Raw genomic sequence first — 27,231 nt, 5'->3', positions numbered from 1 at the left:
GGTAATGCAATTGGTTATGCAGAGTTTGGAAGGGAAGTCTGGATCGTTCTAAGTACACGAAAATAGATACACGTCGATTTGATTGATACATTTTAATGTGAAATGTAAAAATACACACAGGCTTGCTTTGCTGCATCGCATTGCCTCTGGTACACTTTGGTATCTCGTTTAAGCATTTTAAACAGATGTATCTGCATCTTCAACTACCATCTACCCTTATCTTCCAACTGGCTACCATCATCCCAACAACCAGTGACGCATGTATGTGTGGTTCAGGTATGATGTGTTTTGGAAGAGCATCATAAAACACAATTCATTTAAACTTTCTATCATAACATCCAGAGTCAACCTATTGCACTGGACAACCTGACCAGGTTCTGAAGGACAGAGGGTGTTTCTCAATCTCGAGTACGCTTGCTTGGTAGCACATGTCTGCCGAGCATCTTGCTTCAGAAGCGAGTCAAGAATACTTCCTGACATTCGGAAAACGAAGAGTGGAACACGCTAGCAAGTGTGCAGGTGTGCGTCATATGAGAGGCCCCGCCTTACATTTTCCGCCACAGATTTGGGGAAATTGGTCCGTGCGCAAAGCATTGTGGGGATTTTAAGACCGCGGAGTTTACACATGTGCAGCCTCGAAATTTCTCGCTACGAAGTACGCCGGGCTCGGTAGAATTCCAAGTATGCTGGACATTGGAACAGTCCTTCGGCGGCACTCGATGACGTAGTATGCTTGAAATAGTGGCTCTGAAGCAGCTTTACTCGACATTGAGAAACACCCAGAGTATAGACTAGAGATAAATGAATAGAGTATATACAAAGATGAAGCACCAAAACACTGGATAATCTATGTACTGTAGGCAGTGGTTAGGTACATTGGTATATTTACTCCAGTACTTTACTTAAGTACAGTTTTGAGGTATTTCTACTTACTTGGGTATTTCCATTGTATGCTAGTTTGTACTTCTACTCCTCTACAATTCAGAGGTAAGTATTGTACTCCACTATATGTATTTAATACCTTTAGTTACTTCACAGATGTGGATGAATGATGTGAAATATAATCAAGTGTTAAATCAGACTTTAGTTCCACCTGGAGTAAATTCACAAGCTACCCTGCAGTATACAAAGTCATTCAAACTAGCTGCACCTTTACCAGCTTTGAGAACACTTTCATGATCAATCATTATAAAACATATCATATATATTATTCTGAAATGGACCAATCTGCACAATGACTACTTTTACTGTCGCTACTTTCACTATATTTTGATGAGAATACTTTTCTACTTTTACTTGAGTAACATTTTGAATGCAGGACTTTTACTGTAACAGAGTATTCCTACACTCTGGTACTTCTACTTTTACTCAAGTACAAGATCTGTGTAACTTTGTCCACCAATGACTGTAGGTATAAAAGCCAAATTATGTATTTATATACAGTGGTGGAAATAAGTATTTGATCCCTTGCCGATTTTGTAATTGTACCCACTTACAAAGAAATTAACAGTCTATAATTGTAATGTTAGGTTTATTTTACTAATGAGAGACAGAATATCAAAAAGAAATCCAGAAATTGACATTATATAAAAGATAAAAATGGATTTGCATTTAACTGTGGGAAATAAGTATTTGATCCCCTTGCAACCAACAAGGATTCTGGCTCCCACAGACCCGTTACATAAGACCTCTTACTTTAAAAAAGTACTCCTAATATCAACTTGTTACCTGTATAAAAGACACCGGTCCACAGAATCAATCAATCAGATTCCAACCTCTCCACCATGGGCAAGACTAAAGAGCTGTCTGAGGACCTCAGGGACCAGACTGTAGACCTGCACCAGGCTGGGACTGGCTACAAGACCACCAGAAAGCAGCTTGGTGAGGAGGAGACAACTGTTGGTGCCATTATTCAGGAATAGAAGAAAGACAAAATGAGCATCAGTCGCCCTCGGTCTGGGGCTCCACACAAGATCTGGCCCCGTGGGGTATTGATGATCAGGAGAAAGGTGAGGGATCAGCCAAGAACTACACAGGAGGAACTTGTTAATCATCTCAAGGCAGCTGGGACCACAGTCACCAAGAAAACTATTGGTAACACACTACACCATAATGGATCAAATCCTGCAGCGCCTGAAGGTCCCCTGCTCAAAAAGGCCCGTCTGAAATGTGCCGAGGAACATCTGAATCATTCAAAAAAAGGCTTGGGAGAAGGTGATGTGGTCAGATGAGACCAAAATCGCGATATTTGACATCAACTCGACAAGCCGTGTTTGGAGGAAGAGAAATGCTGACTATAACCCCCAGAACACCATCCCCCCCCGTCAGGCATGGAGGTGGAAACATTCTGCTTTGGGGGTGTTTCTCTGCTAAGGGGACAGGAGGACTTCCTGCATCGAGGACAGGATGTACGGGGCCATGTACCGTAACATCTTGGCCGATAGCCTCCTTCCCTCAGCCAGGACACTGAACATGGGTCATGGAGGGGTCTTCCAGCAGGACAATGACCCTGAACATACGGCCAAGGCAACACAGGAGTGGCTAAAGAAGAAGCGGCCTAGCCAGTCTCCAGACCTTAATCCCATAGAACATCTGTGGAGGGAGCTGAAGCTTCCAGATGCCAAGCATCAGCCTCAACACCTGAAGGGTTTGGAGAGGATCTTCAGAGAGGAGTGGACCAACATCCTTCCTGAGTTGTGCACAGACCTGGAGACCAGCTACAAGAAGGGTCTGAGCTCTGTGTGTTCAACAGTACTAACACATGTTCTGCAAGGGAATCAAATACTTATTTCCCACAGTTAAATGCAAATTAATTGTTATCTTTTATATAATGTACATTTCTGGATTTTCTTTTTGATATTCTTACTCTCACTGTTAAAATAAACCTACCATTACAATTATAGACTGTACATTTATTTGTAAGTGGGCAAACTTACAAAATCTGCTAGGGGTCAAATACTTATTTCCTCCACTGTATAAAAACATTTAGACTTAACAAATGAAACTGAACTCTTCTGTCTCTTTCACTCAGCTGTTGGGTACACCTGAGTTATCTGATGAGATCCTGAGTTCAGTACCTGGGGATTACTGCCCTATCATCTCTCCCATCAGATGGTAAAATATGTTGAAGGAACCAATAGGAGAACAGCTCCTTGTGAGAGATAAATCCTCTCTGCAAATTGAGAGCAGCTTTAGAGAACGCAGATCTGGTAACAATTACTTGTGCCTGTGCATAAGAAACCTCTTCACCAGTGCATGTAAAACACAGGACACAACATGTATTCATTAACATTCTAAACATCATTCATCGACATCAGAAGTCTGCTCTGATCTGTGTCAGCACTGGGAACTCTCCCAGGTGATTCTGGATGTTTCTGTCAACATACAGTAAAGCTGTTACATTGAATTCAAAACTGATTGTTCAAGTCCATGCTTGAGGCCTTTATTACTGTGTATGATGATGCGGCTGCACATTCTCTAGTCATCTGATGCAGTGAGAGCCACAACAAACCAACAGTAAAGCAGGAGTGGTATTTGAACTCTACTTATGAAAGGGAGAAATTCTACCTATTGTTACACTGATGACCAGAGGTCGAAGAATTAATCAGATGGTGTATTTAAGTAAAAGAAGAAGTACCAAAGAGCAGAAATACTCTGTTACAATTAAAGTCCTGCATTCAAAATCTTACTTAAAGGTGGGGTAGGTAATTTTGGAGAAACCAGCTCGAGATCGCTAGAATTTGAAAATACACAGCCGGAAAAAATCTGCCACTTCCTTAGAGAGCCTCTCCTCCAACACACACGAACGCGCACATGACCAATGAGGGCACGAGATAAGTTTGTGCACAGATGGAAGGCTGACAGGCAGGTAGGCCATCCAGTTATTTTAGCCGGGCCGGCTAAAATGATTGGTCGTGCTTTTACAGTATTACGGCTTCCACAGATGAAATGTTTTTATGGATTTATTGTCAAAGCACTTACATTAAGATATTCATTTCTATCGGGATGTTAAGAGCATTCCATGGAATATAACTAAAAGTGTATCTGAAATAAATTACATACCCCACCTTTAAGTAAAAGTACAAAAGTATTAGCATACAAATATACTTAAAGTACCAAAAGTAAAAGTAGTCATTGTGCAGATTGGTCCATTTCAGCATAATATATATGATATGTTTTATAATGATTGATCATGAAAGTGTTCTCAAAGCTGGTAAAGGTGCAGCTAGTTTGAATGACTTTGTATACTGCAGGGTAGCTTGTGAATTTACTCCAGGTGGAACTAATATATATATATATATATATAATATATTTCACATCATTCATCCACATCTGTAAAGTAACTAAAGGTGTTAAATACATGTAGTGGAGTAAAAGTACACCATTTACCTCTGAATTGTAGTGGAGTAGAAGTACAAAGTAGCAACAAATTGAAATAATCAAGTAAAGTACAGGTCCCTCAAAATTGTACTTACTGTAAGTATAGTACTTGAGTAAATGTACTTAACTTAACACCACTGCTGACTGCAAAGCTCAGTGACGGCCTTCACAGAAAACAATCAGTGTTTAAATAAAACGCAGACTATTCCCTATGCTGGAATCAGCATCTGTGTGGAGTTGGCTTGCAGCCATTATTATTTACAATACTTTCAAAGAGTCATTTAGCAACTAAACACACTGTATATGTGAGTATCAACAGATGAAGCCCCAAACCAGGTTAGGTTAATGTTTGACAGATACCAGACTTGGCCTCCATCAGTAAACCATGAGTAGGTGTGACGCCAAAACACAATGATTCTTTGTTAGCAGTGTCCATGCTCTCCCAATTAGACAAGAAAAGAGGCCAAGATGTGCAGAGGGTAGCTGGTATAAATCCCAGAACTGGGAAAAGGTACATCAGTATGTTCATGTTGATATGAACCTGATTGGTGCAGAAACAACAGACACTGCCAGTGTAATCCAAGGTTTCTCTCTTCAGGACACATAAGTCCTTTGAGGCAGAGGTTCCCAAACCCAGGGCCACATACCAGTACAGGGTTTCATAACATGTGATACCAGGCAGCAAGCAAACAATATACCTTGGATAAAACTGAATAGTACATTAGTTACCAGGGTATGACTTTGCAAGTGATTATAGCTTGGATTTTGATTGGAACAAGATCTCTCTCATTAGTGATGTTGAACTGGCATGGGATTCTTTTCATGAGGCTTTTATTAGAATTATAAACAAACATGCTCCTTTCCGCAAATGTAGGGTGAAAGGGCTAAAAGATCCCTGGTTTAGTCCTCACAGGCAGCATTCTAAAGGAAAGGGATATTGCCTGGTCAAGGGCCAGAAAATCGAAATCCCAAGTGGATTGGATTGTTTTTAGACAGCTCCGAAACCGTTTCACCTTCCTAGCTAAAAGGGCTACATCTGAGTACTACATCTCTAATACTACAAGTAACTCAAATGATCCAAAGAAATTCTGGAAGGTAATACAAAACTCATTTGGAACAGAAACTAAAAATGAATTACCAGCCTGCATTGTTACAGACTCGCAAACTCTCACTGACCAATCGGCCATTCTCAACGGCTTTAATGAACATTTTATTTCTTCTGGTTCTTTGTTTGAGTCCCTACATTCGGACCCTGGACAGAACGTTGATTCCTCACCACCTCCATCCCATCCCGTGGCTCAGCCATTCAATTTCACATTGATCAAGGGGATAGAGGTCCATAAAGCATTGCAGAATCTGGATCCACACAAATCGGCAGGTCCAGACAAACTTCCTCCTCATTTTCTTAAATTAGCTGCAGACTTTATAGCCGCTTACTTATCTTTTTAATTGATCTCTTTCCAACAATGAGATTCCTAACATATGCAAATCTGCATACAGTATGTTCTTCCTTTACTGAAAGTTGGGGATCCCTCATCTGTTAATGATTATAGGCCAATTTCAAAATGATGTGTTGTAGTGAATGTCCTTGAAAAGCTTCTCAGTGAACAACTTCAATTATTGTTGGACACAAATGATATTTTGTCAGAGCACCAATCCGGTTTTAGAAAACAACACAGCACAACAACTGCTGCTATTAAAGTGGTGAACAACATCATTGAGGCATTGGACTGTAAAAAGCATTGTGCAGCTCTATTTATTGATTTGTCAAAGGCGTTTGACACAGTTGATCATATCATCCTGGCAGAAAGACTTCACAGTATGGGCTTATCTAGGCATACTGTAGGTTGGGTTTTAAATGATTTATCAGCGAGAACCCAATGCGTCCAATTTTCTGGGTCCGCTTCCTCCTTCCTCCCGATAGCAAAGGGTGTGCCACAAGGTTCCATATTAGGACCGATTCTTTTCACCATATATGTAAATAATCTATGTAATAATTTAGCAAATGCTTCTTACCATTTTTCTGCAGATGATACTGTTATTTATTGTTCCTCCGCTTCTATAGAGCAAAGTCTAGATTGCCTCCAGTCTGCCTTTGATGTCATACAAACCCATTTATATCAACTGAAGTTGGTATTAAATGCAGAAAATCAAAAGTGATGATATTTTCAAATGGCAAAAAGTTACCATCTATTCTACCCAAGATTTGTACTGCTCAAGGGACTGACATTGAGAGGGTCACTACTTACACATATCTGGGATTTCTTATTGAACAGAACTTGTCTTTCAAGTTACACACGGAAAATGTTGTTTCAAAGCTAAAAATAAAATGAGGTTTCTTTTACAGAAATAAATCCTGTTTCTCTTTTCAGACAAGGAAACATTTGATATCTGCAACGTTTTTACCTGTATTAGATTATGGTGATCTGCTATACATGAATGCCTCTGACCAGTGCCTAAAGAGCTTGGATACTGTGTACCATTGTGCCTTACGATTTATTACTGGATGTGGATATGGAGTACACCATTGCACTTTATATGCTGCTGCTAATTGGCCATCTTTGTCTGCTCGCAGACTTTCCCATTGGTTGGGTTTTATTTATAAATCTCTGCTTGGGTTGGTTCCCTCCTACATTTGCACATTATGTGTCAAAGAGAAAGTCTATATGGCCTGCGCTCCCAATATTTGATTCAGATGCTGGCTCCTACAGTGAGAACAAAACTGGGTAAACAGCCTTTAAATATGCTGCCCCCACAGCTTGGAACAATGTACAGAAGGAGCTGAAACTCTCAGATGTAATCACTATGGGGGAATTCAGGTCCATCTTAAAGGACAGAGAACACGACACCATTGGTAGATGTGAGTGCTCGTATATCCACAAAATCATTTTACATTTTGCCAGTTTTTTAATGATTTTTAATAGTTTGTTTTATTTCGCATATTGACTGGCTAATGTGCCATTTGATTTGTGTTTTACAGCTGTATTTGTCTGCCTGTCTTGTCTGTGTTTTATCTGTTGTAACTTTGTTCATGCTGCCCTTCTTGGCCAGGTCACTCTTGGAAAAGAGATGTTAATCTGAATGAGTCTGTTAAATAAAGGATATATACTGTATAGCAATCTGTGCAATCTTTCCCTAAGGCTTCCTGTCAGGCCCAGATTTGACATTTTAAGGGGACCCTATTGTGATTTTTGGGGTTTTCCTTCTTGAAGTATGGAAACATGTCACAGTAGAGCCACTACATACTAATAGGAATTGTTTTAAACTTAAGTAGGTCCTCACACAACCAACAATGTGTTTTGGTTACAATAGTTTCCATGCCTACTCCAACAGCTGAAATGTTTAGTTTTAACAGGAGTAAACAATGTTGCTTTTTTCTCTAGTTTTACTGCCTAAATTAAGAATGAAAAAACACTTTCACTGGCCTTCTAGTCTTATGTGTTTTAGGATGTGGGCGATCTGTATTTTCTAAAATGTTGTCTTTTTGTAGTTGTGGTTAAATAAGGTAACTTTATGCAGGGGATGCTCAACAGTGGACGAGAAAAAGTGTTTAGTGACCTACTCGAAGAAATACATTTGCAGTTGGTGAAAGACAGCGTAGAGTTCAGCTGATTTGTCCTGAACAAATAAGAGGAGTGGTACTTACTGTTGTTGGACGTAATGTGGCCGTACATGCTGGGGGGCTGGCTTGACACTTAGTTTCATCTGGGCCATGGTGTTAGATGAAAGGGGGGCGTAACCACTGGGAGCAGCCTGCTGAGGTATGGGCCGGTGGGGAACCCCATTGTGTCCATACGTGTGCCCGTTTGAGGAGCCAGTGCCGTGCCCGTTGGTGGGTCCACTCCCCGGCAGAGGGAAGGGGTGTGTGGGCACCGTCTGCTGCTCGCATGCATTCCCCTTTGAGCCAGGTTTGCAGACGCAGAGCTGAGGCCGGAGGCACATTCCACCGTTCTGGCACTGAGGGCTGCAGTTGGCTACAACAAGAAAACCAGACAGAGCAAAGACAGAAGAAAAGAAAGAAAGGAAGGAGAAACAGATGGTGAGTCAAAATGAGTGATGACAGTAAGAGATACAAAACAGCAATATAGATGCAAGAAAATGCATGAAGTGGATATGACTTTTAAAGGTTTTAAGTGTACACTCCTGCACATTGCACCTCGTTCATTTATGTATTTTAAGGTATGTACAACATTAATTTTGAAGGTTAGTAAAATAACAGTTCGTATTATACCTCTAAGATAAGATAAGATATACTTTATTAATCCCAATTTGGTAAACATTTTCATCACATCAGCATAGAAAATACATTGCACAGGAATACAAGAAATAAATACAAATAAAATAAAGATATACAGATAAGCAGTAGAAGATAAACATGAATCAAAACATGTCAATAATAAAGGATATATATCTATAGATCCTCTGCCAAAGTCATTTAAAGGAACACATAACCTAAATGATGCATAATAGCATTGCATTGCAACCTGGTCACCTTTCAGGTAATGGGTGTCTGTTCCTGAGCTGCATGCAGAGCATTTGATCCAGACCCATATTCTTCTGAAGGCTCACAGGCCTGACGCTGTATTGCACTCATGGAGGGGCAATTATTTGTAGTACCCTGAACTGATATTATGTACATTACACCTATAGCAGTAACATTGCATCAATTCATTGCTGAGTGTTCCCTATACTCATGTATACATATATATACACATTTTAAACCTGATATTTAAAAGTAAAGTCATACCCTCAGGGCCAAGGTACTATAATGTGGCCTTGAAAACAAATATAAACTGACAGTGTCGGCCCAGTACAGCAGCAGCAGCAAAGTCACAGAAAAGAGAAGTACATTACATTAGGGAGGATTTGGTGTCAAAGTTTAAAGGTAGAAGCAAGACACACATCCATCCATTGGTAAAGATCAAGAGCTTTACATATATTGAATGTCATACATTAATATCTTTGTTTTTTTAATGTCTGGTCTAATTGGTAACACTGGTGTTGTAACAAGTTCATTTACTGATGAGAAAATGTAACAGTGTCAGAGAACTTCAGGTGGGCATGCCACTGTGGCAAACTCATATTATTGTTTTAAGCTTATCACTTTAAGAGACCTGGATCAGGACCTTTGGGTTGAGTCCAATATCAAACATTGTCAGTGCCAAGTAATCTGAAATGGGTGTTTCAACAGACAATACAATGAGACAGCATCATCAGTAATAGAGTCTTGGGAACGCAGTTATAGTTAGAGCTTTTAAATAAGGCGTAGCAGCTGACATTTGGACATAAAGCAGTGTTATAGATGTTTAAACTGCCTGCACCAAGCTAATGGCTGTTTCACTAAAGATGGACAGGGTCTAGTCATTGCTTGTGTCTAGCATTGGTAAATCATTAGGGCCTAGCCTCTGTTTACAACCCCATGGTATATTTGCAATAGGAAAACAAGGCACCAATATTTTTGGTCTGTAGTCTGGACCAAGTAAACCAGATTACAGGTGTCAAAGCAACCTCATTTCAGAACAATCTAATATATTAAAAGTCGGTTATACACATTTGTATTCACACACACAGAATTTGTATCACCTTTTTTTCCATTCAATCTCAAAATTATTTTTATACTGACTGAACTTAGTTTTATTTTTCCTAGCTACAGTGGACGTGATATTATTATTAACATGGGGACAGCGACGTTCTCTTTATAGTCCATGAAGTTAATGAGGAAGTGCCCGTGGGTTAAATCTAAACTGGGTTGGAAAAACGATGTACCCAAATAGGGCCACACACCTAAGTTACATCATCTAATCAGAACACACGCACGCACGCACGCACGCACGCACGCACGCACGCACGCACGCACGCACGCACGCACGCACGCACGCACGCACGCACGCACGCACGCACGCACGCACGCACGCACGCACACACACACACACACACACACACACACACACACACACACACACACACACACACACACACACACACACACACACTCGTCACAAATGGGGTAAAAGCATTACAAGTAGGGCTGAACGATTCATCGATTTTAAATCGAAATCGCGATTTGAAATGATGCAATTATCAAATCGCAAAGCCTGCGATTTTTTTAAGTTTTAAAAAAAGAATCTTTTTAGTTTTAGTTTTGTTCTTCTTGTGTGTCAGTCATCCACACCAATCAGAAGTGCTGTGCTACACATGTACCAGTCATTGTTAGCCAATCAGAAGTGGCCCATGATAGAAGGTGATAGACAGATTGATCCAATCACCTGCCAAGTATTTTTGATTAATATGTATTAATATGAGAGGCGTGCCCCAAGTACAGTTTGACCTGTCTGTCACTGACAGACGTTGTGTCATTGCAGCTTCCTTAGTTGGTCACGCGGGAGCGTCTCCCATAGTGAAACACCTCACTCTGTTATCAAAGAACCAAGGTTACGTTAAGTAACGCAACGTTCTTTGCTCTTCTTTTAATGAAGAAATATTCAGTTTTGACATATCTGATACAATAACAGCAGCTAACCTCTTTAGGATGCGACATTGATGTCTTAAGAAAACATTATGTTTAATTTGAAACACATCAAGAAGGCCCTGAAAAAACCCTCTTGAACCAGCTCTGATGATACTGTGTGTGTGTGTGTGTGTGTGTGTGTGTGTGTGTGTGTGTGTGTGTGTGTGTGTGTGTGTGTGTGTGTGTGTGTGTGTGTGTGTGTGTGTGTGTGTGTGTGTGTGTGTGTGTGTGTGTGTGTGTGTGTGAAATGACTCAGAAAGTGGCCATCTCATTCTCCCCAGGGTCTGAGGGTGTGTCACCTCCTCACTAAGCTTGTTAGTGTAATTAGTGGCTTTGAGATTTGTGAAAATGATTAATGAAGGGGAAACTAAACGGCTGATGAAAGACATCTGCTGGCATTAGGAAATGTTACCTCCTCTGGGGTTTCTCAATACAATGTACAATAAAGTCTGTTATTACAATAAGGTCTCAGTATTCTTCAGACAGAAAGTGTAGACACCTAATAGGTACAGCTGGACTGGGAAGGTAGGTCAACACACTTTGTATCATCCTTTACAATCTCATGGTACTGTAAAACATGTTCTTTTATGCATTTATCCAGGGCAGTGCATAAGCTGGCATGGTGCAACACAACAAACGATGACTTCCTCCATTTTGGACTATATAGATCTATATAAACTCAAATCTAATGAATGTAAGAGTTCTCAAACATTTGTATGTGCCAACAGCAAACATTTGTGTGTAAAAGTGCATTCAGAATGTTACAGGGCCCTATTGGGTTTCCCCTTCCCTGTAGTGTGTTATGGGTTTCTGTGCATGTTTTATAAAGCCATGTTGGGTAAACTCCCGTATTACATCTGTTCACTAATAACACAGAGAGTTGCAAGCAGCTATTGTCTGAGATCGCATGATGTAGTATTGTTACGTGTGCCAAGAGCAAGGACTGTCTTAGGTAAGACAGCTTTTATGTGCGCAGCTCCACTTGCTTGGAACAATCTTCAGCAAGAATTGAAACTGAGCAATCTCATTCCTCTGCATGTTTTTAAAGCTAGGCTAAGTGAAATGCTTGTTGATACCATGGGTACTTGTAAATGTCTATACATGTAACTATGTAAATGTATCCTGTAAATATAATGTATGATGTCCTTTATTGTTTTATGTTTCATGTGGAACCTATTTGCTGCAGGTCTCCCTTGAAAAAGAGATCTATGATCTCAATGGGACCATCTGGTTAAATAAAGGTTTGAAATGAAATGAAATGAAAATGGTCTGCATTTACCTGCCTGAAACACCTCCATTGGACTCCTTTGTTTACTTCCATAACAGTGACATCACTATGTAACACTCGCTCTTCTATTGGCTAGCCCTCTAACACATTGTACGGCTAAGGGGCGGGACATGTCGAAGAGGTTGACCAATCACAACAGAGCCGCCCACCTAACCAATCAGAGCAGACTGGGCTCTGGTTTCAGACAGAGGGTGAAAAGAGGTAATGTGAGAAAAATAGATCTACTATTTATTAATCTACTATTCAAGTGACTCTTATGTTGATGAATATACTGAAATACATTTTGATTTTAGATCTCAACCTGTAGTTCAGTGTTTCCCATACATTGATTTATTTGTGGCGGGCCGCGGTGCGGTGCCCCCACAAATAGAATCAAATTCTGTGGGAAACATTGTAGTTCTATATGTTGTTGGCTCCAACTCCCTTATAACATTTTAAAAAGGATAATCTATTTGTATCTGTTCCCAATGGAAGTGTAACAGACTGTTATAGCATCGAAATAGTTAAAATTCCAGGGACTAACAGCACAATATATTATATATTCGAACAGTACCCTCAGTCCAACAAATAATGTGTCCCTACTGATCTAATATCAGTTGAGTTACACCCCTCTTCCTTTGAGTGATTCATTCTCAAGTATGACATCATTCCCGTCACCCCCCTGGAGCTAAGTTATGTGAGAGTTTTTAAAATAACCCCACAGTTAATTTTCCACTTGGGGTAAAGCTTTTTGCTTTCTTTTCTGACTTGCGTAAATAGTGTTCATTTCCCCAACCCCTCTCTGGCTGGAGCTGAGGCTGCCATCTGTTCTGGGGAGAGTTTCTTCTCCCTCTCTCAGACTGAGGTCAGCTACATAAAAGCTTGGTTCTGTGACAAGGGTGACGGGCTAAGTGCTAGTAATTTACTTGTTAGCTGTGGACAAGAAATATTGCAGTCATGGTGATGTCCTTTCCCTTTTGATGAAACCATGCTGGGCCTGGCACTCAGGGAGGCCCCTCACACTGAGCTCTGCAAGAGTTAAAAGTATTTTGGGTGTGTGTGAGTGTGCGGCTGGGTTCATGTGGTGGGGATCCAAGGTGAGAAGCAGAAAGTGGGAGGCATAATGATTTTCTTTGTGTCACTGCCTTGATGCAAGACCTTTAAATTCCAAAGTTAAGGAAAGAAAATTGCTCAGACTTTACGGTTAACTGCTACAGCCTGTTCAACCTTGCATCTGGCGGGGACAGATGTTCACTGAAAAGGTAGCGGGGGAAGAGGTGACACCGATATATGAGGTATTGAATTCCACATGATCTGAGTCACTGCTGGCCCTCACAGCTCAGATTAGCTCTGATAAGACTGCTGAGAATCGATGGACCTCAGTAATACTGTGAGATATACTTATATACTGGCCAGCAATGACGCTATAGAAACACTAACATATTAAACATCCTAATTATTCACTGAATCCCCTTTGACTTGAATCCAATGATGTATTCATCACAAGGCAAATAACCTCCAGTAAAAACAATCCTAAAGTACAAAGGAGCATGAATGTCTGGTGAATGTTTGCAGTCTTACTCGGGATAAATGGCCAGTTTAACCATTTATTTGTTTGATGAACACAAGTTAATGTACAGATATGATCCATATCAGAATAATACAAATGAGATCAAGAGAAGGAGGACAGGAGGCCAAAAGACGACCCAGCCACAGTCTGCTACCATATCATTGTTTTTTTGTTTCTTATTTAGCATAAAGGTATTACAACTGCATTTTCTTTTCTTTGTGCAACACTGTACTATAACAATGAGCTTCAACCAAGCTCTATTTTCTTTTCGGAAATGTGCCAACTGAATGAAATACACCCATCTTCTACCACAACACACTTTACATATGTGGTTAGGGCCGAAGAGTGAGAGGTTATTGCTGGGTCTCACTTCAGATACTATCTTATTACATAGTCATGTCGTGCACTGTGAACACTTATGCAGAGCATGAAATCCGATCGTGTATTGTTGTCACAAATAGCTCACGGATGCTGTGCCCTCAGCAGTGTGACGATTGCTGGTGTTAGCTAGCTAGCTAGCAACAACCGTTCGCAGTAGCCATACCATATCATTACAGAGTGCTCAATTTGTGAAAAACATGTTTTACTTTTATCTGTGTCGTGCTGTGGGATCTGAATCTGAAGCAACCGCAATTGGGACTTGTTATCAAGATGGCGATTGTTGAGTGTGAGAAGTGTTCCACACCAAAAAAAGGTCACCGTTAAGGTTAGTGTTCAAGTTTGAGTGCACCATCCGGTACTCATTGTGCATTTTGCCCGACTTTGCATTTGAAAGACACACTTGTAACATAAAACAGCACATCTAAGAACAGAATTATGCGATTTGAGACACAGCGTGTCTTTTCAAGTTTGGAAACAAGAGGATGGAGGTGGATAAATCATACCAGCCTTCTCCAATATGGCTCTGCAACAAAATGGTGAAATAAAACTGAAACTTAATTCACTGGAGGCCACAAAACTGCAGTAATAACAAGAGGACAGAATAGTGTGTGTCCAAACTTGTATGCATCAATGGATGCCACTTACACTACACGCTGGTCCTTTCAATGATATTTACATTTGTTTTACATTTAACAAGAGATTATGAACATGTGGACAAAATAAAAACAAACTTGCTTTTTTGACTGCTTCCTTAAGAATAGCAAGGCCTCAAACACACAGCTACAGTACCTCCACCTAAAGTAGCAGATAAGGCACAATGTACAGGTTGTGCTTTTTTTTTTTTTAAACTGACCTTTTTAAAGTGGAAATTGGCTAACATGAATACAAGGCTGAGTGAATGAAGAATAACAAACTTCCCAATTCTCTCTATTTGTTTTCAGGAAAACTTATTTCAGGCCATAACACTGGCCATCTCCTGTTCACTTCTCTACAAGCATCCAGAAGCTCCAATACATTCAGAACAGCGCTGCTAGGATCCTGATGAGGGTGCGCAAATATGATCACATCACCCCCATCCTTAAAGCACTACACTGGCTCCCCGTGGAACTGAGGATCGAATTCAAGGTCTCCATCCTCACCCACCAGTGTGTCCATGGAACTGCCCCTCCCTACCTCAAGGAACTCCTCACCCCCCATACCTCCTTGCGGACCACCCGCTCCAGCAACTCCAACTTGCTCAAACCCCCCAGGACTAAGCTCCGTACTATGGGAGACCGGGCCTTCTGCTCGGCTGCTCCCAGTCTGTGGAACGCTCTCCCCGACCAAATAAGAGCACCACAGACCGTGGAAGCTTTTAAAAAAGGCCTCAAAACCCATCTCTTCAAAAGAGCCTTTGCCTAGACCTTTTTACCACCCTTTTATTTTTTTTATTTTTTTTTATTGCTTTTTATTAATTCTACCGTGTTGTGTAATGTTTATTTATACTGTTCATGCTCACTGCTTGTAGCACTTCGGGATTTGAAATCAAATATGAAGTGCTTTATAAATGGAACCCATTATTATTATTATTATTATTATTATTACATATTTTTTGTATTTCCTTGGTATGTCATAGCCTCCAGCTGTGTTTTTATTCTCTGAGTCAGCCGTCTTCAACACATGCATTCTTTGGATTTCTCAGCAAAAGCAGCCTTACCATCTTCTGGTGTTCCAGTGTCCTTTGTTACAATAAAGACAAGCCATTAAAATGAGACTAAAGGAATGACAACATAGATCTAATCACGGCAAATCAGCCTCTCCTGTCAACAATAAGACAGAATACTGAGTGATACTGCTATCTGCTGTGAGCCTTTAGCTCTTATTAAGGGAGTTAATGGGGTGAGTGTGCTTATCATCCAGACACAACTTCCTGTGACAGGTCCTAATGGACTCCACTTCCCCTTTGACCTGTGAGCTGAGGTGCCCCCCCCCCCCCTAACCCCCCTCACTGTGGAACACCAGCAGTCAGCACACAGTCCTGATAGACACAACAATGAGCTGTTTTGGTCTTGGTCACTGAGCAATGAGCAGAAAACCCTGTTCACTGCAAGCCAACCCGCATGAAGACAACATTTGTGTTGGGGGCGGGGGACGGCAACACCTGGAGGATGTATAGAACACAGTGTTCTTGTAGTTCATCTTTAATAGCACATTTTCAATCAAATAACTTAAGAATAAGCTTAAGAAACTATTGTTAGCAGAGTGGGGCATCAACCACCAGCACAACAAAAGATTAGCCAACATCGGAACAGCTGTTAGCAGTTCAGAACATACAGTTTGAAAGTCTAGAAGCTCAAATATATACTACCTGGTACTGCTAGACCTCAAGTGGGTTCCATAAGGTTGGGTTCTAAGAACTCTATAATTTACTTTGTATATAAGTTGCCATGACAGAATTCACCCCACTTCATTTCTATGCTGACGACACTGTCAATTACTGTTTAGCATTTACTCCTGCTAAAGCTTTCTCAGCTGAAGAGATGCTGAGCATAGTGACCAGAAGATGTCCACAGATTGAGTTGGTATCTACTTTAAAATACTTTTGGTTTTAGAAATGATATCCGCTTGTCTGTTAAGGCTTATATCCTTTATGTTTCAAAAATATTAAGGTTTTCTTGGATTTCACTTTCAAGACAAGTTTTATTTCTGATTTGACATGAAAATTGGTGGGGTCTGTGTTTTTAACTGTTATTGATATTGGTTATGTGTTGTACATGCTGGAGAGCGTGTTATACTCAGAGGTGTCTGCTTTCTGAACACGCCTCCTCAGTCTCTGGTCTGTTTATATTCATAAGTTAGTGTTGTAAAAATCCTACCTACACATCTTCTCTTAATAATTGCAATCTTTGAAATTCACATGTCTTTTTTAGCATCTTGTTTTACCCTAAGTCATAAGTAAACTCAGGAAAAAATGCTTTCAGATGTTCTGCTATTACTACATGGAACACTGAGACTGATACACAGACTGGCCTGAATCTACACTGTAACCCTGGATGAGTGTCTACTGAGCCTAGGATGTCTGTGTGCAAATGCTTTATTTGATCATTGTTTGGTCACCCCAACTATGTGCTTTAATGTAATTGCCTAAATCCTGTGTTGCTGCTACTTTTGAATTAGGGACAAAAATGGAACACTGTCTGTTTATTCTTTTGGCATTATTATATCGGAAATTCGGAGTCACTCGGACAAGTGCTACATTCACATACAAACATACATTTTCAATTGGCATATTCTCTGAGCTGCTGCACTGAAGACTGTAGTAGAGCAGGGCTGCAACACATACACTAGAGGGGTATGAGGTAGAGTAAAGCCAGAAGAGTACAGTGTGGACAGAATCTGTTGTATCATTTATTTTAGCTGATAAATTAACCTGGATTGGACCCAAAGTAAGGCAGGGCTTGCAATAAAGTTCTAGTGATATGACTCCTCAATTGTATTATTGATGTTAACATATACAAGGGATTGCACAGTATACCGATACTAGAAAATAATTGCGATTAAAAAAAAAATTACAATACACCATTTTATTTGATGGGTGCTTAAAAAGGTATTTATGAGATGCGATGACAAAGAGCTAAATATGGCCCCAAATGATAGTAAGCAAGCGGTAACACCAAACATAAAGAGAAAATATTTACTTTTGAAGGTACGTGGAGGCTCCTTCGTCTGAGTGTGTGGCATCAAACTGTTTATTGCTCCCATAGTGTCAACTGAAGAGGTTGGATATTACAGCCTCATACTTTCCATTCACATATAATCCCTATTCATCATGAGGTTTACAGTGCTGCTTAACTCACTTCTGCTTGGATGGAACGTGGGCAGCGTTAAGATGAGTGGAGGTTGATCTAAATCAGGGGTCACCAACCTTTTTTAGGATGAGGGCTACTTTCAAAAAATAAAACAAGTCGGGGGGCTACTTTTACTCCTCTTTTTTTTGTTTTTTGCAGTGTATATATTTTGCACATTTAAACATTATTATATGTTTACCTTTAACCTTTGTGTGCTGTTTGGGTCTGTGGGACCCGTTTTCAGTGTTTACTAAAAGAACATGTATTTAATTTAATTATTTTAACCTGCTTTATTTGGGGGTGGACCTAACCTCCTCTAGGGGGGTCCTCACCTCCTCTAGGGGGGTCCGGGGACATGAAACCCCCGGGAAGATTTTTGTTTAAATGTTGAAGTGAAAAGCATCAATCTGGAGCACTTTGAGCACAACATGAATTGATGGATACAGCTCTCAGCACTCAGATGAAAGGGAGCTGTATACTTTTCAATGATCCAAACATCTTTAGAATATGATCACAACCAATAACAAATCATTTAACCTCTTAAGCCCTGAGCCTGTTTTTCAGGTCTCAGGCTCGAAAAGGACATTCCCAGAACAAATGACCATATCTTCCCTTCTAAAAGGGTTAAATTAATAATCTTTTTTCTCAAAGTAATGATAAACCTGTGAGTTGGATGTAGAAGAGTCAGAATCAATATAGATATTTTTTATTTTAAAGAAAATTCAGATTGAACATAATAAAAAACTGTAAATTATAGTGTCCGTCCAAAAATTCTTTTTTACTTATAGTGAAAACTACCCTTGGATGATGGGTTAGTAGACTAAAAGCTTTAGGAATCCAAAGTACAACATATAATAAGTACCCTGTATCAAGATTGATGCAAAACAAGTGACATTTGACCTTTTTAGAGAGGTTTAGCAAAAGAAACTCCACCTCTGAGGTGATTTGGGTGGAAATGGGCGTTTTTACCGTTTCTCTGGAACCCATTGGTCGATTTTGGTGATTGACACCTCTTTCTGACCGTTAGAGCCAATAGAATCGAAGGGGGATTTTCACATTCACACACGTGTTAACAAAAAAAGGTGGGGGCTTTGCGCATGCAGGTTTGCATCAGAGTGAACCTATCTCTAGCTTTGACATCTGGAAACGGAAAAGCAGTTTTAATGCTTATGGATTATCAGAAATCATTTCAAAGGGACACAGACACATTGGATTAACCTATGGATTAACTTCAGCAGCGTTTTTATCGTTTTAATGCCTTGAAGACCACTTTTGACCAGACAACGACACAGGTAAGCCATGTTAGCGTTTTTAGGTACCTAGCGCCACATGTTTTGATGTCTGTTTTTGTTTATAAAGTCGCGAGTTCTTATCATGGAGTGATAATGTAGGTACCGGTTGATTCTGTGTCTTCTCACGATGCTAGTCGATATGTTGGACGTGCAGTAAAGATAAATAATAAGGGTATTATGAGTGAGTTTCTGTGCAAAACGGCGTTAGCATTTTTTCGCTCATGGCTAATTCATAGGCCCAGCGCTAGCTTTGTGGGTTTAAAAAAAAAGATCAGTTAGCTGAGTTTCTTCCCGTTACATGGACATAAAACATTCATAGTTTATTGAATATTAAGATGCCCTCAGACGCTGTTTCCTGCAGATGACGCGTTTTTCCCCCCGGTATCGGGGGTGCGGTGTAGAAGAGGTTAAACTTGTTTATTCTTATCTTATGTTACCTAGTTAGCATTCTTTCTATTCATTTATGCATATTTTACTAATCACTCCCATTTTAAACTGTTTTTTGTTTTTTTTACTGTCCTATAGTACACATTGGAATGATTTCTTACTTTATCTATATTAAATAGATAAAGGTGTGCTCTCTCTCTCTCTCTCTCTCTCTCTCTCTCTCTCTCTCTCTCTCTCTCTCTCTCTCTCTTTCTCTCTCTCTCTCTCTCTCTCTCTCTCTCTCTCTCTCTCTCTCTCTATTCATTGTGGGGGGTGGGGGGAGGAGGGGTGTTAGATAGATATAGAGTTGTAGTAAGTAGATAGAGTTCGCTATGATTTAGGTTTCGTTTATGCATAGGGTAGATTCTTTTAATTACATTTCCTTTTTTGTTTTGTGTATTTTATACATTTTGGATTTGCTTGGCGAGCTATTTTTAGAATATGCCCGGGGCACGCGGGCACCGTGTTGGCTACCCCTGATCTAAATGATGAGAAAGCTAGCCTAGATAATACCTTTACAACTCTCTCTGACCAGTTAATGATATGTAGTGTTTAAATGTCACCATTTGGTATCATCTCAACTCGATTGGAACCTTGTGTGAGTTGATACCAAAATGAATACCAGGTATCAGGTACTGACAGGAGAGACTACTTTTTGTTTGCATCTTTTCCTTTAAGAAAGTAAACTGAGCTTTTGGAAAAGTCACAAAATATGTCTCATCTGTGAGATAACTGTTGACAATGACAAAGCGTCATTGTGCCCTGCATTTCAGTAATCTGCCGACATTTCAATGTATCCAGTGTGGAGGAGGAACTGGAATGTCTCCTGATCATTTCTCAGAATTTCTCTGAATCAGACCAGTTCTGTTGAATCACATGTTGGCTATGGCTGCCAAGAAAGAAGTAAACAAATTGATTTGTGCTCTACAACAACAAGGTCAAAGAGTCACTGCAGGAGGGCTGCCAAATTCATTACAATTATTATTTATTTTGCTTCACCAGGGACATCTATGTTTATCTTTTAAATAAAAAGGTGTATTCATATGAATTTGTCAATTATTAGTAATATATAGCTTAGTTTTGTGGCCCTTTAGGCCGCCCTACAGTTATCGTAGTCTGAGTTGACCTTAAAAAGGTTAATGGTGAAGAGTTTGACTTACTGTATGTTTAGAAGTCTAGTCTACTACTTTTTATTCATACCTCGATACAGTAAGTGGGTGAAACAGCATTTCGATCTCCCTGTCTGTATATCACACACAGAAATGGACAATCAAGTTGACTTTGACTTATGCTATTAAAATGACGGAAAAGAGGTAATTACTTTATGTGTGACATGTAGAAATGTCATGATTGTGTCAGCCCGACAGAACCAGACTATCTGATCCTTCCATAGAGACTCGAAGAAGACTCGAGCATCGTTCTCTCTTCACACTCCAACAGTTGGCAGGCACTCAAGAGAAGCTGTTTACTTCTCTGATACTAACTTGGCACGATCACACTAATAAGAAAGCGATCTGGCCAGTGGACTGTGCCAAGAGAAACACTGCATTACAAATCTGTTTAATGTTCTCTGGCCAGTGGGACAGTATAACAACTGTCGAGACATTTGATCATGTAATGCATGCTTGCACAAATGTAATCTTAACTTGTGCGTATGCACACACAAACACATATTGCAGGATTTACCAGTATATTTTAAATTATGAAATATTTGAGTGTAAAAACTAAATATGTGTGTTGATCGAGCAGCTCTTAAATTAATACACAGAAATCATTTTTGTGTTCTGTGCAAATTCAAAGCCACGACAAAACAAAGCACAAGGGATATCTATTAGGAAATACAAAATATCAAATAAGGATAAAAACCATAAAAGCAGAACAGAATAAATAAACAAAGGTAACAATCACAAATGTGCCGGTTTTCATTTTTTATCTTTTGTAACTATAGACAGTATAATGTCATTAAATCCTAAGTAAAATGGACCCAACACTGTGTTACAGAGAGTGGTTGACCTACGTTTTGTGCACCGCTGGGACCCCTGAGTTTTGGCCCATCCGTGACAGCACATCCCTCCACAGACGTTCACCCTGAGAACAGAAACACAACAGTTGAGCTGCATTTCAAGATGTCAGCCCAGAGCTTCACTTTGCTCTGGCCAGAATAAAGTCTTTCACCTCACAGTTAAAGGTGGGGTAGGTACGTTTGAGAAACCGGCTCGAGATACACTTTTATTATTATAATGGAATGCTCTTAACATCCCGATAGCAATGAATATCTTAAGTGCTTTGACAAAAAATCCATTAAAAAATGTCATCTGTGGAAGCCGTAGTACTGTAAAAAGCACGACCAATCATTTTAGCCGTTTTTACTGTGCAATTCGGTCTGAATTGCACAGTAAAAATGGCATTAAATGAAACTTGACAAGACCTATTTTTAGGTAAAAAAAATGGTTATCCACAAAGTTCAGGGGGTTTGAGACAGGTCACATGTTATAGAAGGTTCCATCACAGTTATCTGACTTTTGGCTCAAATCTACATGGCAGACCGGATGTTTTCCAGACTGGAGTGACGTCCTGAACAGAGTTAATGAGATGTGGTTTGGTTTGGTTTGGTGATGCTAAATGTGACTGGGAAGGCAGGAATTCTCTGAGATACTGAAGCTGCTGAGGTGGAGTGTTTCTTGTGGTAAGTATATTTGCTTTGCAATGCCATCCTGAATCACACTACAAAACTTTAGTTTGGAAAAGGTCTACAGAGACTTGATTGAGTCAGACTGTTGGAAACTGAACAGACCGGGGAACTGGACTCACATCCACATCAGAGATTTGGCTAAGATGATGATGTGAGTCACAGCCTCTTGACCTTTTGAGGAGTTTAGGATAAGAAATGTTTTTAAATTCTGAAACAGCATACAGTAGGTCATCAGGGCTACGTCACATCCGGTCTCAGCTCAGTCAAATAAATGGAGGGAACATTTTAATTCAGCTTTTTGCGCATTTCCAACTTTTAGGCCCCAATGAGGTCCAGTCAAGTGTTCGTACTGGGTAGTTAGATTTCACTAGCAATCCGCTGATTTTAAAACGTCTGTTTACCAATGTAAGTTATTGTGAAAAGGTATTTTTGGGACCTAATAACAACTTTCTGACCTTTAAGAAGATTTGCCTAAACGCCCGGCTCACTCCCTGGGGTTGGGGGTGGAGAATGATATATCTATGTATGACGTATCTATGGCAATGGTGTGTTGCTCATGTGTTCACCTGCTTTGGACCCATTCATGTGTGTTATAGTGTCTGGTCACTGTCTGCAGTGTACATGTAGTACCATAAACTGATTTAATAATTAGTCGGCTGTTTTTACACCTGTTTCTTTCTGTCTACTTTATCTCTATCTATCTATCTCACTTTACTTATCTTAATATCTCTTTCTCTCAGGTTCCTTTTTTTCCCTCTCCTTCCCTTCTGCCAGTCAGGTCATCAAATAATCACACAGTTGGCCAGCAATGGTTTAACACTGCAGTGTTCTCCAAAGTTTGGAGATGTATTGGTAGTGATCAGCCCCAATGCACAGGGCAGGTTGTTAATGGGCCAGGGAGAGGATCCAACTTTTCAGTCGGCTGTCAAACAGAACTGTATTTATGTGTTATTTGCAAGATAATTCCAATGTTTGTTGAATAGATTACAGAAATATATTCAAGAAACGTTGGGACTTTTGTTGCTGCCATGTTTTCTAAATCATAGTCACAGAACATTTGACAGACAGAAAGACAGAGTTGATGAAAACATGGAGGAGAAGTCATGGGGGCCATAAAACTCAAATCAACAGTGCTAGTGTTAGGCTACAATGGTTCCATTATACGCAGCATCTGATGCATTGGTCAACTCTGTTTCACTTTCAAAATGAAACAACAGCAACAGAGAGGCTTGTTACTCCATAATGACTGAGTCGTTTGCTTTTGTGTGAGTGGCAGCACTCTACAGCTGAACTATATTTAATAATCACACAATGCTCTGATGGGCCATAAACTGAGCAGCTGAGGTCAAGGCCCACACACTGCCTGGTGGCCTCTTGGTGTTCTACTGATGGTTTCCTGGAGCCTACAGGTGAGATGGGGTGGTGTTGGGGGGGGGGGCTTAAGAGCAGCAGCAGTCCAGATGCAGGTCAGCAGCAGATTGAACAGAGCGTCAGATTCAGGAGAACATGTTAAGTTGTTGGTGTGGGGTGGTAAGGCATGCTATCTGTACTTGTAGCTTGAGTTGACTGCCTGAAATAGCTCACAGGCCTTTGCTCCATTTGTTTTAAACAAAGGGAAATCCACTGCTTAAGCCACTTATCAGCAACTTACACAGGTAGTACGTTTAAGGACGGAACACACAAGCTGATGTGATGAGTGTCTCTCAGCCTTTCCTTCCAACACTTCTGTTTGGGTGTTTGAGTCCTACATGGCACTGACACCTAGAGTTCATGTACATAAATAACTAAAGATTAATTGAATCCAGCACATGTAGCTGACTTTAAAACATTATACAGACTTTTTTTAAATAAAATGCACAAATAAGGGATTTTATTGGATAATGGCCGATTATGAAAGCTTTGATTTCTCGCCGCCTATAGTGTGGAAAAAATATTAAGTATCTTTCACATTAATGGAGCCAGCGTCTCACAGCTATTAGAACAAATCTTTCTTCACCACTGATGAGTTAGCAAAATACTTTAAATTAATTGTTTTGTTTCTTATTTACCATTCAACCCTACATAAACTGCTGGCACATTTGATGTTGTCCCTGTGCACCAGCCTATACAGTTAACTGGTTCAGTTCTGTCTCTGTCCTACACAGTAGGGCTGCTCAATTAATCGTGTTTTAATCGCAATTACGATTATGGCTTGCAACGATTACGAAAACAACGTAATTGAAATAAAACGATTATCTTTTTATTATTATTATTACTTTATTTTTTATTTTTTTAAATACATTTTATTGGTTTTTCAGTTGAATTATACTTAAAGTTCAGGGTAATCAACTGTTAAAAACATACTGTTCACATTTTTTTTCTCCAATAAATGGATGTTTTCAAAGTAAATGGATAATCGTTTTTTAAAAATCGTGATATCAATTATTGACCAAAATAATCGAGATTATGATTTTTGCCATAATCGAGCAGCCCTACTATACAGAGCCAGCACCAAGCACAATTTGTAGGTTTTTCCATAAGAAAATACTGGTTAAGTCTGCTTTTATTAAGTTTGATCCAAAACAAATCACCAGGTGTGAACCCTCTCCCTGCGGTAAGCACCAAACAGCTGGACTTTGGTCACAGGTTAAGAGGTGGTCTTGGTCCAGATCAAGCTGAAGGTTTTACAGGCATCTGGTCCAACCTCAGAGTCAGTTGAAAAAGGCTTCCCAAACTTCAGACACTTTAAAAATAATTTCCCAAGAAGATGACTTGAAAGGCAGAGCATGTCAACCAATCAATTGCCAGTATAGAGAGATATGTCCTGCATAGGTGATGACAACAGGAAGTAGCTATGTCATGTAGAGTTCTGTAGTCCGCTCACATCTTTGTAATGTAAACCAAGATTTACCTGAACGCCAATAAAACAATGTAAAATAAACATGTCAACATTGGTCTGTACCTTCAGGTGTGTAAAGGCCCTGAGTTGATTCCATTACATTTGCAAACTTTAAATGTGTTGCAACCCCGAGCAGGTGTTTTCACTTATTCAGGATAAAAGACAATGAACCAAAAAGTGTGTATCTACATCTTCATAAAAAAACAGCATGTGTGTATGGTGTAATGATTCTGAAATCATTCAACTTCACTATTGACAACTCATTAACCTGGTTAAATAAAGGCTACAAACAAAGATGGGTGGAAAATGTATTACTATTGCTTTTCAATTTCCAGAACTGTACAGTAAAATAATCGCCTCAAATCAAGATCAGCTGATTAGCAGCTGTTTAGTACAGTGCCACATTACCTTGAGTCCCAGAGTGGTAAATAGACAAAAGTGTTGGCAATTATAAAAACGTGATGGGAGAATGTGAAGAGCTGTACATAAACATATAATGATCTTGGTACTTCATATCCATTATGTGAATTTATGAAGAATGCGCAGGGGCTTTTTAACCAATTGCTTCTACGATTTGTTTTGTGTCGTTACAATAACCTTCCCTACTATTAACACTACACCTCCAACAACATGCTGTACGGCAGTGCTTTAATGCTTCATTACATTCTAGTTTGGGCCTAGAAGTGAATGGAGAGTTGGATTTATAGAAGTATAAGTACTGCTCTTTAACACTGATATGTATCTGTCTTAGAGTTAGGAATAATTTCATTTTATAATAATTTGATAATATTATCAGCATTAATTGAATTACTTAGCAAACACAGACAGCTTGACCAGTCAAGTGGTCTGCAACCAATTACTCTGATCTGTGCTGCCCACTCCAATTAGTGTCACAGAGAAGTCAGCAGCTGATAACAGTGTGTGTTCTTTAGGGAGAAAGCACCAGATCTGCAGGGTAAATCTGTGCCATTAAAGTGTGATAAGGCTGTCATAGTAGGCGTTGGTATAAACCATGCCAGAGGTGCCAACTGGTGCAGAGTGAGAGGCTATTTTCCTGAGAGCAGTGTTTGGTTTATGATAAAGTCAGGAAGTCCTTGACAGGAAGTCATTAGCTCCTTCTCATTTTCCCACTAGAACCACATTCCTCCGTGCTGACATGAGCCTCTTACCCAGACAGCTTCACGGTCTGCTGCTGGCTCTGCCCGCCGGGACCGGAGTCCGCCTGGTTCCCCATCCTGCGGGTCCGCACCGGGCCGCCGAGCTCCGCGCTGAGCTCCACGTTGTATGTGTGCCCCGCCGTGCCGTGACGCGTGGAGATGGAGCTGAGCCGCGCCGGGCCGCCGGCTCCCGGGCCGGGCTGCAGCACGTACAGCCGCCTGAAGCCGCGCTGCCCCGCCGGCACACACACCGGGGAGAGGAACAGACCCAGAGAGAACAGCAGGCCGCATCTAATCCAAGCCATATCCACACCGAACACTGAGTTGTTTTAAGTTTTGGGGAAAAAATATGTCCGAGACTTTACTTCTTACGCGTGAGGAAAACGGTTATATTCCTGAGCATATTCCTGTATGTACCTCCTCCCGGTATGGTAATGCAGTAACGGCTGGTGAATAATATAAAAACCAGGCGGGTACCGTGTAGCGCTCCTCGGTGGTCGTCGCTCCGCTCTACGTCTCCTGAAGGCCGAGCTGCTCTTCTGCAGATCTCCGAGAACTCCAGGAAAGTTCCTCTGTTGGAGGTGAACAGACTAGGAGCAGCCAGCCTCCAGACGTGACGTCGGGGGGGGGGCTACACACTCACCCCGACAACATTTGCTGGGAGTGTTTTGGGGCCCAAGGGTGTCAGAGGACCCAAACCAAGACCCCACCCACACCAGCACACACACCCACCCACCCACACACACACACACACACACACACACACACACACACACACACACACACACACACACACACACACACACACACACACACACACACACACACACACACACACACACACACACACACA

General features: G+C 40.5%; 1 protein-coding gene across 3 annotated transcripts in view; it reads right to left on the bottom strand.

Annotated features, from left to right (window-relative positions):
• Positions 1–27,009, bottom strand: part of ltbp1 (latent transforming growth factor beta binding protein 1) — a 125,208-nt gene extending 98,199 nt beyond the window's left edge. For 2 of the 3 annotated variants that reach the window (XM_034122368.1, XM_034122374.1), the window contains exons 1-3: positions 26,391–27,008; positions 21,669–21,739; positions 8,027–8,354 (exon numbers count right to left, since the gene is read on the bottom strand). In XM_034122368.1, the coding sequence (XP_033978259.1) occupies positions 8,027–8,354; positions 21,669–21,739; positions 26,391–26,683 (692 nt within the window). In that variant the 5' untranslated portion in view covers positions 26,684–27,008. Of the gene's footprint in view, positions 1–8,026; positions 8,355–21,668; positions 21,740–26,390 lie in introns of all 3 variants that reach the window. The other variant, XM_034122360.1, reaches the window with a different exon arrangement.
• Between the last annotated feature and the right edge of the window lie 222 nt (positions 27,010–27,231).

This window comes from Trematomus bernacchii, unplaced genomic scaffold (assembly GCF_902827165.1).
Source record: "Trematomus bernacchii unplaced genomic scaffold, fTreBer1.1, whole genome shotgun sequence".
Lineage (NCBI taxonomy): Eukaryota > Metazoa > Chordata > Actinopteri > Perciformes > Nototheniidae > Trematomus > Trematomus bernacchii.
Note: the sequence above shows the minus strand (reverse complement) of the source record. Positions and strands in the feature narration are given on the sequence as shown.